The 17,811-nt window shown below is 39.5% G+C and overlaps 2 protein-coding genes, 1 long non-coding RNA gene and 2 other non-coding genes across 9 annotated transcripts; 3 read left to right on the top strand and 2 right to left on the bottom strand.

Moving 5' to 3' along the window:
• The first annotated feature begins 7,834 nt into the window (after positions 1-7,834).
• rpl12 (ribosomal protein L12) lies at positions 7,835-13,643 on the top strand. 2 transcript variants are annotated; one of them, XM_051938906.1, is made up of 6 exons: positions 7,835-8,003; positions 10,704-10,777; positions 11,602-11,700; positions 11,836-11,917; positions 12,694-12,780; positions 13,488-13,643. In XM_051938906.1, exons 1-6 carry the CDS (start codon positions 7,967-7,969, stop codon positions 13,604-13,606), a joined length of 498 nt encoding a protein of 165 aa, XP_051794866.1. In that variant the 5' UTR covers positions 7,835-7,966; the 3' UTR covers positions 13,607-13,643. The 2 variants fall into 2 exon arrangements, with proteins under 2 accessions (XP_051794866.1, XP_051794871.1); XM_051938911.1 differs by lacking the exon at positions 7,835-8,003 and adding an exon at positions 8,031-8,104.
• LOC127533017 (small nucleolar RNA SNORA65) lies at positions 10,812-10,936 on the top strand. Its single transcript, XR_007940622.1, has one exon. It is a non-coding gene; the product is annotated as a small nucleolar RNA SNORA65 (small nucleolar RNA).
• LOC127530964 (uncharacterized) lies at positions 11,903-12,792 on the bottom strand. 4 transcript variants are annotated; one of them, XR_007937757.1, is made up of 4 exons: positions 12,322-12,687; positions 12,106-12,267; positions 11,998-12,051; positions 11,903-11,943 (listed from the first exon to the last, which is right to left on the bottom strand). It is a non-coding gene; the product is annotated as an uncharacterized LOC127530964 (long non-coding RNA). The 4 variants fall into 4 exon arrangements; XR_007937754.1 differs by having other exon boundaries at positions 11,932-12,267; positions 12,322-12,510; positions 12,646-12,792; XR_007937755.1 differs by having other exon boundaries at positions 11,932-12,051.
• Positions 12,865-12,989, top strand: LOC127533016 (small nucleolar RNA SNORA65). Its single transcript, XR_007940621.1, has one exon. It is a non-coding gene; the product is annotated as a small nucleolar RNA SNORA65 (small nucleolar RNA).
• A 738-nt stretch (positions 13,644-14,381) lies between the features above and the next one.
• pole3 (polymerase (DNA directed), epsilon 3 (p17 subunit)) lies at positions 14,382-17,487 on the bottom strand. Its single transcript, XM_022216591.2, has 4 exons — positions 17,078-17,487; positions 16,485-16,570; positions 16,250-16,368; positions 14,382-15,288 (listed from the first exon to the last, which is right to left on the bottom strand). The coding sequence occupies exons 1-4, from the start codon at positions 17,141-17,143 to the stop codon at positions 15,116-15,118; spliced, it is 444 nt and encodes a 147-aa protein (XP_022072283.1). The 5' UTR covers positions 17,144-17,487; the 3' UTR covers positions 14,382-15,115.
• Between the last annotated feature and the right edge of the window lie 324 nt (positions 17,488-17,811).

Raw genomic sequence — 17,811 nt, 5'->3', positions numbered from 1 at the left:
CGCGGGAACACGCAAACGGAGGGGTAGTGTGTAGGGATAGTGTGTAGGGATAGTGTGTAGGGGGCGGTTTGGGATTCAGCCCAACAGTCTGAGGCTGCAGAGGATCCACAGTTCACCAACAACATATCTTGTTAGCTTAGTGTTAGCTCAATGCTAGCTTAGCTTTAGGTCACTGTTAGCTTAGTGTCAGCTTAGCTTTAGGCCACTGTTAGCTTGATGTTTGATCAATGTTAGCTGAATGCTACTTTAGCATTGTTTTAAATTAGCTCAGTGTTACATCAGTGTTAGCTTGTTGCTAGCTCAGTGCTGGTTCCTAATGGAGGTAGGTTTAGTCCAAACCAAATGTAAAACCTGTTCTATCTCTGTTCTATCTGTTCCATCTCTATCTCTGTTAAATTTCTGTTGTATGTCTTTTCCATCTCTATTCCGTCTCTTGTTCTTTGTTGGTCGTCTCTAACATTTTGAGTAAAACTCAGAGAACACAGATTTTCAGGAGGACTGGGTCTATAGGATCAGAATCCGTGACGATGTCCAGCAGAGCTTCACTGCTGGAACCAGAGCAGTGGACGGTTATCTTCAGGGAAGAGATGCATGATGGGATAGCGGTGATCTGGTGGGACCGAGCTGTCAGAGATAAATGGAGCTGAGTCACGCTCGGAGAAACACCAGAACAAGGCCAGAATGTTGGAGAGAATAATGCAGCTCATTTAAAGTCTGTTTACATCCCTTCAGCTGCTCACAAAATACCGTGTTTAAAAAAGAAAAAACAGCCGACCAGAGAAGAAACACTCTGTTCTACAGCTGCAGCACGAAAATACACACTGCAGGTTCACAAAGACACAACATGACCACAAAAAACTGTAAAACACAACAAAAACACACAAAACAGCTTCAAGGTGATAAAAAAACAGCTGCAAAGAGACACACAACCGAAAAAAGATACAGAATAATGACAAAAAGACACAAAACAACAACAAAAAGACATAAAACGACCACAAAGAGACACAAAACACCCACAAAAAGACACAAAACAACAACAAAAAGACAAAAAAAGACCACAGAGACACAAAACTACAACAATAAGAGACAAAACGACCACAGAGGCACAAAACACCCACAAAGAGACACAAAACAGCAACAAAAAGATACATAACAACCACAAAGAGACTTAAAATAACCACAAATAAACACAAAACACCCACAAAGAGACACAAAACAGCAACAAAAAGATACATAACAACCATAAAGAGACACAAAACAACCACAAATAAGCACAAAACAACAACAATAAGACACAAAGCACCTACAAAGAGACACAAAACAGCAACAAAAAGATACATAACAACCACAGAGACTCAAAATAATCACAAACACAAAACAACAACAAGACACAAAACACCCACAAAGAGACACAAAATAGCCTCAAAAAACACAAAACGACCACAAATAAACATAAAACAACAAAAAGACACAAAACTAACAGAAAAGTTACAGAATAACAACTTAAAAACACAAAACAACCACAAAAAGACACAAAATGTCACCAAAGAGATACAAAACAACAACCAGAAGACAGGAAGTGCTAAAATCTGATTTAATCTCTTTAGTTTTTTTATTTCCGAGTTGTTAAATGTGTATTTTTATGCTCCTGGATCTTTGTGATGTGTTCAAGTCATGTAGGAAACCTCAGACTTCACTGCAACACCTTTTCTGCAATAAAGTTTGAATAAGAAACACAGAAACTGCTGATAAATGTTGGAGAGCAAACAGCAGAAGGTGGATTTAATACAGGAAGTAAGAATAATTAGTTTTAATCATTATCTCTGAGGTTTCCAGTTTATTTCCAACGATTATCTGATTTATCGGCTTCACTGCTGAGTTCATGGACACCTGGGATTATTGAGTTCCTGCAACAAAAAGCTGCTTCACTTCTCTCTTGTTTCTTTTCCTCACTTCAGACTAGTGTTTTGAGCTCTTTACTGAGTTATTTCCCTCAGTAATCTTCCAGCTGAGGTCGGATAAACGATGAGCTGATGGTGAGTCTCTGCAGAGGATGATGCTGATGCTGAGGATGAAGTCTCAGTTTGTTGGGTTTCACTGTTTTTGTTTGTTGTTGTTTTTTCTACCTGAGCGAGTCGAGTCAACAGGGATGTTAAACACCAGCCGGCAGCATGACGAGCTGCTCTGGTGGCCTTCAGCCGCTTTCAGTCCCACTCTGCCTCCAAACGAAGCTTTCATTAACGTCCAGCCGCCGTGTCAAATGTTCCAACTTCAGTCAGGAAACACTCAGGATGGCCAAGTTTTCTGTTCTACGAGGTGTTCTGATGTGAGGTTTTTAGTTTTATGTGCATCGTTTTTTTTTTATCACCTCTATAAGCTCAGGATTGTTTCACATCTGCTGTTTAATGACGACAAAGAGATGAAAAACAACAAGAATAGACACAAAATGACCACAAAGAGACACAAAAGCACCGGATGGATGTAAAACTGACCTGTTTGGTCATTTTGTCTGCCTTTCGTTTTTCCAGTTTTGTGTGGATTCTTTCTTCTTCTGTCATTTTGTGTGCGTTTCTGTGATGTTTCTTTGTGTGTAGGTCAGGTTTTTCCTTAATGTCGTCATCTTGGATTGTTGTTTTAGTCATTTTTAAACTTGTTTTTCTTTTCTTTATTGTTTGGTTTCTTGTTTGTATCATTCAGTGTGATGTTTTGATAATTTTACAAGTTTTGGGGGAAAATTTTTGAAGCTTTGTAACACGAAACTATGATACATCCCATAATAATGATGCTTAAAGGTGGTTCTAGAGAAAATGAACAGAAACCAGATGTAGTGTTCAGACTGTGACACCTGGATGGATGTAAAACTGATCTAGTGTCAGTTTTTATCAGAACTCAGATGTGGTTCTCCTCCTAAATGTCATGGTTCTATCTGCTGGACTGATGAAGTTCTGAAAAAGTCCATTAAAAAGAGATAAATCTGGACCCACCTCTATGGACTTCAAGGACCTGGACTGTTCTGAGACTAAACTTAAAGACTGGAAGTAGGAAAGGAGAACGTCCCCTGGAGAAAGTTCTAGAGTAGACCTACTGACAACTGGAGAAAGTTCTAGAGTAGACCTACTGACAACTGGAGAAAGTTCTAGAGTAGACCTACTGACAACTGGAGACTGGACTTCAAGAACATGGAACTTTGGAAATATTCCCAGTATGAAGGTTTGATAATTGATTAGGTCACTGGAGATGAAGAACCAGATGTTCTGAGGAGGTTCTGTGGAGGTTCCTTGGAGGTTCTGTTGTAGGACTGATGGATGTTTGATGGTGACCAGTGTTGTTGTTTCAGCCCCTCGGTGATGAACAGCTTCCAGCAGCTCATTTGTTAAACTCTAAATGATCTGATGTCTCGTCTTTCTCGACCTTTTCGTCCTGTTTTCCAATCAGCAGCTCATTCTCCTCCTCGGCTCCTCGCTCTAATTTCTCTGCGTTACCATTTCCTCTATTGATCTGTGGAGTCGGCCTCGTTCGGGGGAATCGGAGCCGAGCTAACAGCCTGTCGGCTCTAACTGAGGAAGAAATGCTCTTTGGATCTGAGCTGCTCGATCGTTTCAGCCTCAACACGTTCGTCAATAGTTTCGAGCGTCCAGACGCTGGGAGAACTTTACTCTCCTCCTCACGGTACTGCTGATGAAAGTCCTTTAACATCTGCTGCTGTGGACATCATTCATGAAGCGCTGAGAGCTCGCTGTGTAAACCTTATTAACCTGGACTTAACCTTTATTCAACCTCCGTCTGAACGACAAACAGCTTCAGTGACGTCAAAGCTCCTGTTTCCTCGAGTTTACCGAGTCCAGAGAAGCTAAAGGAAGTTTGTCCAAGGTCAGGAAGCAACAAACTCTGTGACGAGAGTGGAGAGAACCGCAAAGACACACAAAACTACCAGAAAGAGACACAAAACAACAACAAAATGACCATAAAGAGACATTAAACGATAACAAAGAGATACAGAATGACAAAAATGAGGCACAAAACAGTCACAAAGAGACACACAAACACACTCAGTTGTGTTTCCATGACGCCTCGTTCACCTTCAATCATTTTCTGGACACTTTAAACCGAATGTCACGCTTGTGAGTCCGGTGTGACGCTTTCACCACAATAAATCACCCGAGTGACACACACACACACACACACACACACACACACACACACACACTCAGGGTGTAACTGGACTCTTCTGAAGCAGTTTTCTCGCTCCGTCAGTCAGAAATATTCAGCTCAGCCTCGTCTTTCATCTTCCTGCTGGACAAAGACTGAAAACTCTCAAATCTATTTTTAATCCCATCTCCAACTTTAATAGCTCGTAGCTCGGCCCGGTCCTCCCACAGAGAGCTGATTTATCCGCTCACATCACTATGATGGAGATAAAACACTAAAGCAGGAGGAACAGTTCACGCTTGGCTGTTCAGGGTCATAAAAACCTTAAAATATCAAACATTCTCTCACAGAAACAGCTGAAAACGGGGATTATTTCACTGTGACACCTCCTGTTTGAAACATAAACCTTCTCTGTTCCAGGTTTCTGCTCCACATTGATCAATAATAGGTATTGATTGTCTCATTTTTATTCCATGTTTCTGTGTTGTTGCTAACCCTACTCTAATCCATGCTAATGTGATCTTTCTCTCAGCAGTAGAAGCTAGATATTTAGCTAGCTGTTACTGCTGACCACTGATGGAAAACAGTCCAAAGAATGAGTCTGATCCTGATAATATGAGGTAGAGAGAGACATTCAATCAAGGCTGACAATGGATGAAAAGATGGAAAATAGAAGAGAGGACATAGCTTTGATCTACACATTCTGTAGGAACACTGATGGAGGATGGAAACGACAAAAACAAGGCAGGAAATGACAAAAAAAGAGACATAAAATAAGAAAAATGAGAGACAAAATGACCAAAACCACGCACAAAATAACAAAAACGGCACATAAGATGACAGAAAACGACAAAAACAAGACACAAAATGACACAAAATGACAAAAACAACACAAAATGATACAAAATGACAAAAAACAACACAAAATGATACAAAATAACAAAAAACAACACAAAATGACAAAAATGAGACACAAAACAACAAAAACTGGACACAAAATGATACACAATAACAAATACAAGACACAAAATGACACAAATCAACAAAAATGAGACATGACAAAAACAACACACAAAATGACAAAAACGAGACATAAAAGGACAAAAATCAACAGGTTCTACTAACATGTTTTGGGACACGTTCTATGAAAAATAATTATTATTTAAATATTATATTACTTAAAAAATGTTCTGACAATTCCAAAAGACATCAGTGAAAAAATAAAATTAAAAAAAACATTTAAATTTGAGTCTAGATCCAGTTTGGTTATCAGGGGGTGGACGAGAGAAAAATGGTGTTTTAGGGGACCTCCAGACTTATTTGTTTTTTTAAAATATTAAAAACATTCTTCTCTCCTAGTTGTTTTAGATTTGGTCTCAGGACAGGAACATTCACACACCTGCTGCATGTTTTCGGGTTTTCTACGTGGATTATTGGATGTAAACGTCCTGCAGCTGGGGCCTGACCCACATGTTGATGCGTGCTGTGAGCTTCATGATGAATATTCAGCAGCAGCTCAGATCATCATCTCTGCTTCTCACCCACTTACTCCCTCTTGTGTTCTGTTGCTATTCCTGTCAGCAGCTCTGAGTCAAAAAGTCCTGCAGGAAGCCGAGCTCTGCTTCCACATCACATAGCCGCCAGCAACCTGGAAGCTCAGAGAACACCTGACGGTCGTCACGGCGACGCTGGAGGCAGCTTCCCCGTCCACCCGGCGCCCACGTCAGCGCTGTGGACCAGGTCACCTCAGAGTCCATTAAGCACTCGCTGATGGACGGAGGTCGTTTCTGTGACTCACAGCTCTCTGTTGTTACTGTAAAACATCTAAATGTATTATTATTTATATATTTATCTATTTATATGGCACATTTTAACACAGCTGCTTCACTGAGAGGCTCTAAAACTGGATTTACTGATCATTACTGGGCCTCAATTGTCTGATTTTTATTTTTTAATTTGCAGCTCATTAATTTGTCTGGTTCCAATAACACTGCTACTAAGTTTGACTTGATTTGTTCAAGTTCAAGACCTTCATTTATCACAAACTCAGTTATACACAGATTAACACACAATGAAATGAAATGTAAGAGACGCACAACGACCACAAACAGACACACAACGACCACAGAGAGACGCACAATGACCACAAAGAGACACACAACGACCACAAAGAGACACACAGAGACACACAACGACCACAGAGAGACACACAACGACCACACAGAGACACACAACAACCACACAGAGACACACAACGACCACACAGAGACACACAACGACCACAGAGACACACAACAACCACACAGAGACACACAACGACCACACAGAGACACACAACGACCACAGAGAGACGCACAACGACCACAAAGAGACACACAACGACCACAAAGAGACACACAACGACCACAGAGACGCACAACGACCACAGAGACACACAACGACCACACAGAGACACACAACGACCACAGAGACACACAACGACCACACAGAGACACACAACGACCACACAGAGACACACAACGACCACACAGAGACACACAACGACCACACAGAGACACACAACGACCACACAGAGACACACAACGACCACACAGAGACACACAACGACCACAAAGAGACACACAACGACCACAAAGAGACACACAATGACCACACAGAGACACACAACGACCACAGAGACACACAACGACCACACAGAGACACACAACGACCACACAGAGACACACAACGACCACAAAGAGACACACAACAATTTTCAACTTTACAGTTTTTTTGCTATTGTTGCCTGTTTTTAAATTTTATTAATGTCCAAAATAAAAAATAAACAAACAAATAAATATATGCAAAAATACATGAAATTATGGGATTTTTAAAGATTTATGCATTTATTTATTGAACATCCACTGTGGATGTACTAAATTCTTCCAGTTTTTATATTTTTTCATGTTTGCTTTTGCTGTTGCTTACTTTTACATATAACATATTACAGATAACATATAATTATATTATTTAAATAGTTCATTAAAGTATTTATTGTAGTTTTATTAACATTTAACAATTTTATTAATTAAATTGTTTGTCGAACCTTTCATTAATCTTTTATCAGCTTAAATACACATCAAATATTTGGTTTCATTAAATTATTATTTTTTTGCTTTATATTATTCTCCAAACCAGTTTTAAATATCCTACATTATGTCAGTGCCCCGTAAAAAACAAACAAACAATAAAACATATTTCATTTGCTTGAAAAGTTTATTTGATTGATTAAAGAATGATTTTGTTGTTTTGTTTGCCTGTTTTTAAAATACTTTTTAATAACATCTAAGATGAAACCTAATTTAATTTGCAACATGTTCATATTTATTTATTTATTTATTTATGAGCTAAAATGGAATCTAATATAAACTGTTTATGTATTTAACTGATGCAATAAAATTAAATTTAATGTTATTAATTTTTTGTTGGCATTTGTTTGTTTTACGCCCATTTACTGCATAAAATAAATACATAAGATTTTTTTTAATTTATATAAAAATGTTTGTTTCTAATATATTCAATTTATTAATTAAATTAAATAAACTAAAACTGAATATTAATCAGATCCACATAGTATACTCGACCCACGTCACTCCGAGAACTAAGTGCGGACTTCTCGCGGGATTTAGTGGAGCTATAAAAACCTCAGCGGCCTCCGCTCGGTCTTTCTTTCCCCTTTAGCGGTGAAGGTGCAACAGTAATCGGTCGTCCCGAATCCCGGGTTCATCCGACACCCTCACCAACCAGCTGAACTGAGCTCAACCTTCGCAGCAGCATCATGCCTCCTAAATTCGACCCCAACGAGGTTAAAGTTGGTACGTTTTCACTGTCAGCGGGTAATAAAAGCCTTTTCACGGCCGGGATGGAGCCGCTCTATGCCGGCGGTAGCGGCCTGCCAGTGGGCCGCAAGAAAACGGTAAAAACGGGACACGAAACTCGACGAAAAAAGAAGTGAAGCTTATGTGTTTGGTTATTGTGGGATTTAATGTGTAAAATGAGTGAAATGTGACCGTTTTTAATCAGGTGTGGGGATAAGTCTGGGTTAAACCGATCTGTCCCACGTGGGAGACGGTAGTTAGCTGCTAATGTGGCTAACGTGACCTGCTATCAGCTAGCATCCGAAGAAATTATTTTAATATTCAGGCAGGTTTACGGTGCTAATAAGGTGTTTTGTCTTCAGTATATTCTTACATATTTTAGAAATTAATTGATCAGTTTGGTTTAAGGTCTTCAATTTAAGTCCTCAGCAGGTTTAAAATTTAACTTCTTCAATCTTTGAGATAAATACAGGTGAAGTAGTAGGATTATTTTCATTTGTCTGAAATATGTGTGAAAATTGGATATTAGATTTTAAAATGTATGATTTGCACAAATTTCCAGAACAGATGTTGGCATCACCGGTTTTTAGGCAATTTTTGGATATGTTAATACTTAAGTCATAAAATACCGTCAAAATAATAAATTTCTTCTTGTGTTTAGAACAAAATGCTGTTGAAATCAGGCTACAAGTGATTAATGAACAAACCCCTCTTTAAAAACCATAAAATAAAGACAGCGACTAAACTATAAAGTGCAAAAATGAAAATATTTCTTGCTGATAATGGAATGTTTAATTGAATTTTGTATTTTTTATTATAGGAAGCAACAGTTTTAATGAACGCATCACCATGAAACTTTCCCATGTCATTGCTTAGATGGTTATTATTCATAATAAGGATTTCCACATATTTAAAAATAGGAAACTCACTGCTTTTATGTACATATTAGACAAATCACAGTACAAGCAATCAAAATTACCCAACGTGTATTAAAAGTTGGCGCCTTAAGCATCCTTTTAAATATTCTTTTCTTCAGCTCAGATTTCTAATTGTTGGTGGTTTTACATGCAGGGACTCATTTATGTTCATATTCTGAAAGCATCGAGGATTTAACCTGTTGTACTAGTCCTTTAAACGTTCCTACTTTAATAAATAATGCGGTTTTTACGTCAGACTGCAGGTTTTCTGAACATGTTTTGGACTGTAGTCGTTCACAGAAGGTAATCCAGTTATTTAAGTTCATCAGGTACATTTTCTATAATCTGGGGTCTTATTTCAGTATTTAATTATTTTATTAACATCAATTAGTTGAAAGGCGTTTCCTCCAATATCTTTTGTTCAAATATATTCGGTTTACTGTCAGAATGAGGAAAAACCAGAAAATATTCACATTAAAGAAGCTGCAAACTGAATAGTTGGAGATTAATTTAATACTTAACAAGTGATGAATTGGTGCAGATATTCCAGTCCTACAATCTTGTAGGTTTACTAACATGCATCCCTGAAATAAACGTCTGATAATAAACATTGTAGTTCTAATGACTGTAAATGTAACATCAGGAGTTTGGGTTTACTTTAGAGTTGACACAGTTGGGTTTTTATTTAAATTAAATATCAGCTCTGCAGCAGGAAAATCAGGTGTTGGCTTGAAGTCCAGTACTTGTCGTTGGAGCTATAATAGTTTATACTTTAAAGATGTGATGCTCAATGAGTCCGTAATTCTTTTTTTTTTTTTTAAACAACTTGTTTTTAAAGGAATATCACTTTGTTGCACCAACTTTGAAATTATTTCTTTAAAACGACCTCTTCTGACCTAATGAGGTCATTAAGCTGTTTAACGGCTCAGAGCTTTTCAGTGAAACCAATCAAACACTGAACTAGTTTCTAGAGTAAATAAGTGGAAAGTCAACTATGGAGGAAACTTGTTTAATAAATCTTCCAGGATGAAATTATGTCAGAAGTCTCCAGAACGTGAATAAATGGGTAAAAAAATGTTTGCATATAAAGAACTCTAACAGTTTAACACGAGGTTAAAACGGAGTGAAGACACGGATTTAAAGCAGCCAAATGATCTAGTCTGATTTTAAAAATTCCAGCTAAAACACCAATCGATTACTTTGAGTATTTTGTTTTTAAAGAACCAAGTCTTAGATTCTTCCCCGCTTCTTAAATGTGAATATTTTCTGGTTTCTTTGACCTTAAATTAAAAATCTTTGGACAAAATTAAAACATTTGTCATTTTAGAGATTCAAACTAATTAATGAACTGAGATAATATAAATCAGTAGTTGCAGCTTTAATTGGCGCCTGTGTGTGAAACCACGTCAGATAGTTCTGAAGTGCAGAAAGTCTTTAACAGAAGTACTGAATGTTTGATAAACTTTATTAAGTGTTTACAGCTCCAGTGTTTAATTTAAATAATTGGTTCCATCATTTCTCTGTTCAGGTCGCGAGTAATTATTAATTAAAGTTTGGAGTTACTGTTGGAAAATAAATGTAAATCTGTTCAGACGTCATAGTTTGGCTGGTGTTGATATTAAATTTAAACAGCGTGAAAATAAACAGATAAAAGCGACTGAACATTGATTTAATTTCACTTTTTAATCGTGCTGTCTTGATTAATTGTGTTCTGGGTAATGAAGTGTTCAGTGTTTACCTGTCCAGGTGCTTGAGTGAAGCCTCTGCTTTTCTGTTTCAGTGTACATGAGGTGCACAGGAGGAGAAGTCGGCGCCACCTCGGCTTTGGCCCCGAAAATCGGACCTCTGGGTCTGGTGAGTTCTGGTCCTACCGGTTTCTCAGCAGCCTCCCGCCACTACACCCGTCTGCCGGTGACTGAGTGTAATCCAGTGGAGGCTCAGAGCGACCCGGCTTCAGGAAACAGAGCTGTTCACGCTAATGGACACCTCTGTGCCGAAAAGTCTGGAACATTTTAATCCTTTAAACTGCAGAACAGACACGAATACAAGACGACATTTCAGTGGAAATATTAGACCAAGAGTGGTAAATGGATGAAAATGTTAGCTTAAAGGGGGGCTAATAGCTATTATGGTGGCTAAAAGTGATGTTAACTGTTACAATTGTGGCTAAAAGTGTGATCGACAGTTTAAAATATTGGCCAAAATGTGGCTACCAGATGAAATGTTAGCCAAAAGTGAGGCTAATAGCTCCAATGTTGCCAAGTGTCACTGACAGATGAAAGTATTAGCTTAAAGTAAGACTAATTGTTGTTACTGTGCTTAAAAATGTTGCTAACGGTTACATTTCCGCTGATAGTTGAAAAAGTTAACCGAAAGTGTGGATAACTGATGAAAATGTTAGCTTAGTGTCTGTTACAATTTTGGCTAAAAATGTGGTTGACAATTGAAAATATTAGGAAAAAGTGTGGTCAACAGATGAAAATGTTAGCTAAAAATGTGGCTGACAGATGAAAGTATTGGCTTAAAGCGTGTCTAGTAGTCATTATTGTTGGAGATAACTTAAAAATGAGGCTGACGGTTAAAATGTCAAAATATCTGCAACAATCTGAAGCGTCAGCATGACCTGAATGCGTCTCCATCGACTGATTTTTAAACGGTATGATTTTTTTCTTCTGCAGTCTCCTAAGAAAGTCGGTGACGACATCGCCAAGGCAACCGGAGACTGGAAAGGTCTGAGGATCACTGTGAAGCTGACCATCCAGAACAGACAGGCAGCGGTACGTAGGAAAGCACAGGCTCCTGAATGCACCACGGTGGCTTCAGGAGCAGAATAAACAGTTCTGTTGAGGCTGGAATGGAGCTGCATCTGTTTCTGCTGATCTGAACCTTAAACTTAATTACCTCTGTTTCAGATTGAGGTGGTTCCATCTGCATCGGCTCTGATCATCAAAGCTCTGAAGGAACCTCCTCGTGACAGGAAGAAGGTCAAGAACAGTAAGTTACTCTGGATGTTTATAGACCTTAAACCAGACTGGACGTCTATAGACCTTAAACCAGACTGGACGTCTATAGACCTTAAACCAGACTGGACGTCTGTAGACCTTAAACCAGACTGGACGTCTGTAGACCTTAAACCAGACTGGACGTCTGTAGATCTTAAACCAGACTGGACGTCTGTAGACCTTAAACCAGACTGGACGTCTGTAGACCTTAAACCAGACTGGACGTCTGTAGACCTTAAACCAGACTGGACGTCTGTAGACCTTAAACCAGACTGGACGTCTGTAGACCTTAAACCAGACTGGACGTCTGTAGACCTTAAACCAGACTGGACGTCTGTAGACCTTACACCAGACTGGACGTCTGTAGACCTTAAACCAGACTGGACGTCTGTAGACCTTAAACCAGACTGGACGTCTGTAGACCTTAAACCAGACTGGACGTCTGTAGACCTAAAACCAGACTGGACGTCTGTAGACCTAAAACCAGACTGGACGTCTGTAGACCTAAAACCAGACTGGACGTCTGTAGACCTAAAACCAGACTGGACGTCTGTAGACCTAAAACCAGACTGGACGTCTGTAGACCTTAAACCAGACTGGACGTCTGTAGACCTTAAACCAGACTGGACGTCTGTAGACCTTAAACCAGACTGGACGTCTGTAGACCTTAAACCAGACTGGACGTCTGTAGACCTTAAACCAGACTGGACGTCTGTAGACGTTTATAGACCTTAAACCAGACTTCATCCTTGTTTCTGTTTCTTCCAGTTAAGCACAGCGGCAGCGTGAGCTTTGATGAGATCGTGAACATCGCTCGCGTCATGAGGCCTCGTTCCATTGCCAGGGAGCTCGCCGGTAAGATTCATGGTGGATTCAAGTTCAGCCTCCCACCACTACACCGTCTACTGGTTTATTAGTCTACCGGTTTCTCAGCAGCCTCCCGCCACTACACCCGTCTGCCGGTGACTGAGTGTAATCCAGTGGAGGCTCAGAGCGACCCGGCTTTAGGAAACAGAGCTGTTCACGCTAATGGACACCTCTGTGCCGAAAAGTCTGGAACACTTACATCCTTTAAGAAGACGTTTTAGTGAAAATGTAAACAAATGTCCCAAATAGAGGAAAATAGTAGCTTAAAGTGTGATAGTTGGTAGTTTTGGCTGCAGTGTGGCTGACAATTGGAAGTATTAACCAAAAGTGTGGCCAAAGGATGAAAATGTTAGCTTACATGGTGGTTAATGGTTATTTTTGTGGCGAATTGTTGAAAATGTTAGCCAAAGGTGTGGCTAACAGATGAAACATATTAGCTTAAATTATGGTTGATCGTTATTGTTGTGGCTAGCAGTTGGAGATGTTGGTTAAATCTGAAGTAACTCCTCAGATGTGAGCGTTCTACAGAAAGTAGTTTGTAGCATTACTGTTGCTAAGCTAACGGGTGTTTCCAGTGAATCTTTCTGCTTGTAGCTCGGTTTAACCTGCAGGACTTGGTGGAGTTGTGGTTTTATAATCATCTCTACCTGAGGTCTTCTTGTTGGTTTTTAACTCTGATCTTATTTCTCCGTCAGGAACCATCAAGGAGATCCTCGGCACCGCTCAGTCTGTCGGCTGCACCATCGACGGACGGCATCCCCATGATGTCATCGATGACATCAACAGCGGCAAAGTGGAGTGCCCGTCTGACTGAACAGGACACGAATAAAATGTGGAGAAAAAAACAGAAACTTGTCTTTGTTTTTATTACCTGAACCGTTGAAGCATCAGCTGAGTTTGTCATGAAGTCGATGCAGCGATTAATAAATAATACTCGGAGCTTTTAAAGAAAAATAAGGTTCAGACGGAGGCTGAATTCTGTTCCTGGATTTAATCTGCAGTAAAGTGTCAGCAGGTTTAGTCATGAATGAGCAATTAACAAACTTTAATGTAAACTAATTGTAATTAGTTTACAATTAGTTGTAATTAGCTAGTTGTAATACTAGTTGTAATTAGCTGTCTGAAATGTTCTTTTTAAATGTGAGTGAGCATTATGTGATTAAAAATGTCTCAAACTGTTAGCCACAATAACTATTAACCACACTGTACACATTTAATCTGTTAGCTACAGCTTTGATGTTTTCAGTTGTCAAACTTTTAGCCACAGTTGCAACTGTTTGACACGGTTTTAGTAACATCTCCAGCTAGGAATCAGAAGGAACATTTAAAATAGTTTCAGTACAGATTTTCTTAGAAATGTAACAAGAATTTCAAGACTTGGAAATTACTTGGGAGTGAAAATGACATTAACTTCTCAAACATGTTTTCTGTTGGTTTGCTTCATTTCCAGCCAGAAGAACAATTCTGATCCCACAAACTCTCCCTTTAAATCAATTATCTGACTTTTCAGTCATTCTGGGTTTAACTGAATCACATTTAAACATCTACCAGGATGTTCTTAATGTTTCTTCTGTCAGAGAAACAGAACGTTTTGGTTTAATACAAAATATTTATTGAAAATCTTGGCCAGTCATATACAAGTCTACAAAAGTACAAATGGTTGAAAAACGCATCAGAAAAAGGAACAAACTGATCGACTAGTGCAGCTACTTTCACTAGGGATGAAGAGCTCATTAACAGCTCAGATCTACGTCTGTCTGGAGGAAGAAGCTCCAGATGTGGAATTTTCTACCAAAACCTCAAAATGTTGGTTTTCTGCTTTTTACTGAAGAAGCTCCAGATTGAAATTCAGTTTTAAATCTGTAAATGTTCACTTTTATTGTTCAGAAATACAGAAAATTGATTCCATTTTACTTTGCTGTTCTAACTCTGCTGTTTACTGACGCTTTGCATTCTGGGTAAATGCAGATGATTTTCACTGTTCATCAGTTTATCGTTTGGTCGAAAAAAACTTGAATTTCTTTGAGAACAACTTATTTTGGCTCAGGATCCAAACTACCTTCAGTTTACGTCACATCTGGAAGCTTCAAACTGAAACTTACTATTTTTCTGACTTGATGGTGAAAATCGTTGTAGTTTTCTGTCAACATGGAACCGAACAGAGTTTTTATGTAAATGAAAGACGGACGTCTGGATGGCGATGATGCGTTTGGACGTCGCTGTGCTTTGAGCTGGAAGACGACCTCCTCCTCCTCACTGGTTCTGATGATCAGCGCCGTGATGACCGAGTGACGCCTGAACGCACCACGGCCCTGGATCTTCCTCAGTTCTCCACCTCCTCCTCCTCGGCTTCACCTTCGGCCTCCTCCTCCATGCGCTCCTCCTCTTCCTCCTCCTCCTCCTCCTCCTCCCGGCTCTCAGAGTCGACTTTCTTCTCTTTGTCTTTGCGTTTCTGCTCTGAAACTTCTTTCTTCCCCTTCTGGCCCTTTTTATAAACTGAAACCAAACACATTTATCTTTAAGTTCAGAAACTGCAGGATGTAAACAGAAACAAAACAACACTTTAATATTTTGTAAATGTTGTTTACTGTGAGGTTAAATGTCAATCAGCTGCAGTTCCAGATAAATCTGGCAGTTTTTCTGAGTCATTTAAAATTTAATATCTGTCCCAAACTGAATTCTCAACTGTTTGCCACAATTATGACCATTAGCCACAAGTATAGCTAGCTTATCCAACTGTTAGTCACAGTTTTAACCACAGTAAGAACAATTAACACTTTAACCGAACATTTTCAATTGATAGCCAAAACTGTAGCCGTTAGCCACACTTGTAGCTAAGATTTAACTGTTAGCGACACTTCTTACATTTTTAATTTTTTCACACTTTTAGCTACAATAACAATTAAAAACACTTAAAGATAAGATTTTCAACTGTTAGCTAAAATTATAACCATTAGCCACATTTTTAATGAACATCTCCCACTGTTAATCATATGTTTAGACACAATAGTAACAACTAACCATATTGTAAGCTAACATTTTCAACTCTTAGCAACACTTGTAGCTACAATATAAACAATTAGCATTTTAAGCTACTATTTTCAACCGTTAGCCACATTTTTGGTCAATATCTTAAATTTTCAACCACATTTTTAGCTAAATTTGTAACTGTTTGACACATTGTAAGCTAACATTTCCATCTGTTAGCCACACTTCTGGCTAACATCTCCAACTATTAACCACAATAATAACTATTAACCATGCTTCAAGTTAACATTTACAACTGTTAGCAACACTTTTGGCAAATATTTCCAATTGTCAACCACGCTTTAGCCATTAGAATTTTCCAGATAATTTACGTATTGATGTTAGCTTGTTTTTCCTGAATCTCCATACAGAGGTGGAGCGCATAAAGTTATCCTGATCAGTATGAAATAATCCAGCATCATCTCCTGACCTTCTAAAGCTTCTCTCAGAGGCTCCAGGAATCGTTCGAACTCCATCTCCTCCATCGCTGCCATCACGTCTCCGGCATTCAGGGTTTTCCTTTTGGCCTTCATGGCGAAGTTATTGGCACTGAAACCCACAAAAACACGTCTTTTCATTTGTATTTATTCAGGATGGACAGTTTCTCTGGTTCTGAGCTGAATCCAAACACTGGAGGGGAAAATTTAAATGGTTTCTGTTCTCACCAGGAAGTGGCATAAAGAACGAACACACTGGCAGCCTGAGAGATCGCTCTCCTGGCCTCCTTGGACACGTTCACCCCGTCTGGAAGCTGCAAGACGACAACAAACAACACGGTAAGAACATAGTAACAACACGGTAAGAACATAGTAACAACACGGTAACAACATAGTAACAACACGGTAACAACATAGTAACACAACACGGTAACAACATACTAACACAACAGACACATAATACAAAATACACTGAAGCTGGTTAATCTGCTGATCAGTTTAAGTGATCAGATATTAACTAAACATTACCTGAACTTAATGTTTTTCTACACTGAAGACAGCAGAGACTGACTCTAACCGGTTTTCTGTTGACCTCCATCTTTATTTTGGTTCTGAATCGGGTTAAAAAATATCTCTAAAGATGGAGCTGCTGGAATATTTTCCTACCGGACGTTTAGAGGAAACTTTAAGGATCACAGAGAGGCTTTTTGGGGCTTAAAAACGATCTAACGGCGGTTTAAACTTCCACCGGTTCCGGTAACTTGTGGAGAACCTAACGGTTAGCTCGGATGATGCTAACCGGACCCGGTGCTTGGACTCACCGCCTCCTTGATGATCCGGGTGATGACGGCGTTGGGCAGGTTCAGGTCTTCGGGTCTCTCCGCCATCTCTGTCCGGGTCTCCGGGTCCTCAGAGCGGCGGGATTCTCCGGTAAAACCGGGCAGCGCAGGTTCGGTTGCTAAGCTAACCGATTAGCGCCTCGTTACCCTGGAGCTGCGTAGCGGCTAGCTGACGGTACGGCGCGTGCAGTCTGATAAGTGTCTGGGCAGCGCGTGCGCAGAGCGGCCAGGTGAGGGTCCGACAGGTGAGCGGTGCTACAGGTCAGGTGAAGCTGCGCGTGAGGCCATCAGAGCTGTGCGTGTTGGGACGTTTTCCCGCGAAGCTTTAACACCACGAGCCCCGCCGTGCTTCTTCTTCTACGGCTAATATTACTGCTTCTTCTACGGATTAATGAAGGTTGGAAACGCCACCTGCTGGTTGGACTCAGATATGAATATTCTCTCTCTCTCTCTCTCTCTCTCTCTCTCTCTCTCTCTCCTCTCTCTCTCCATATATATATATATATATATATATATATGTGTGTGTGTGTGTGTGTGTGTGTGTGTGTACAGGGTGTACCCAAAATGTATACACACTTTAAATAATTGTAAACTGGGTGTTTATTATAATTCGTTTAATTTTCAACATGTAAAAGAATTTACAAACATCATTCTATTGTTTTGTCTCCGCCTGTTCTCAAACAATTCCCTTGGTATCTGCGTGCATTCACGTTCAA

Source organism: Acanthochromis polyacanthus, chromosome 2 (assembly GCF_021347895.1).
Source record: "Acanthochromis polyacanthus isolate Apoly-LR-REF ecotype Palm Island chromosome 2, KAUST_Apoly_ChrSc, whole genome shotgun sequence".
Lineage (NCBI taxonomy): Eukaryota > Metazoa > Chordata > Actinopteri > Pomacentridae > Acanthochromis > Acanthochromis polyacanthus.
Note: the sequence above shows the minus strand (reverse complement) of the source record. Positions and strands in the feature narration are given on the sequence as shown.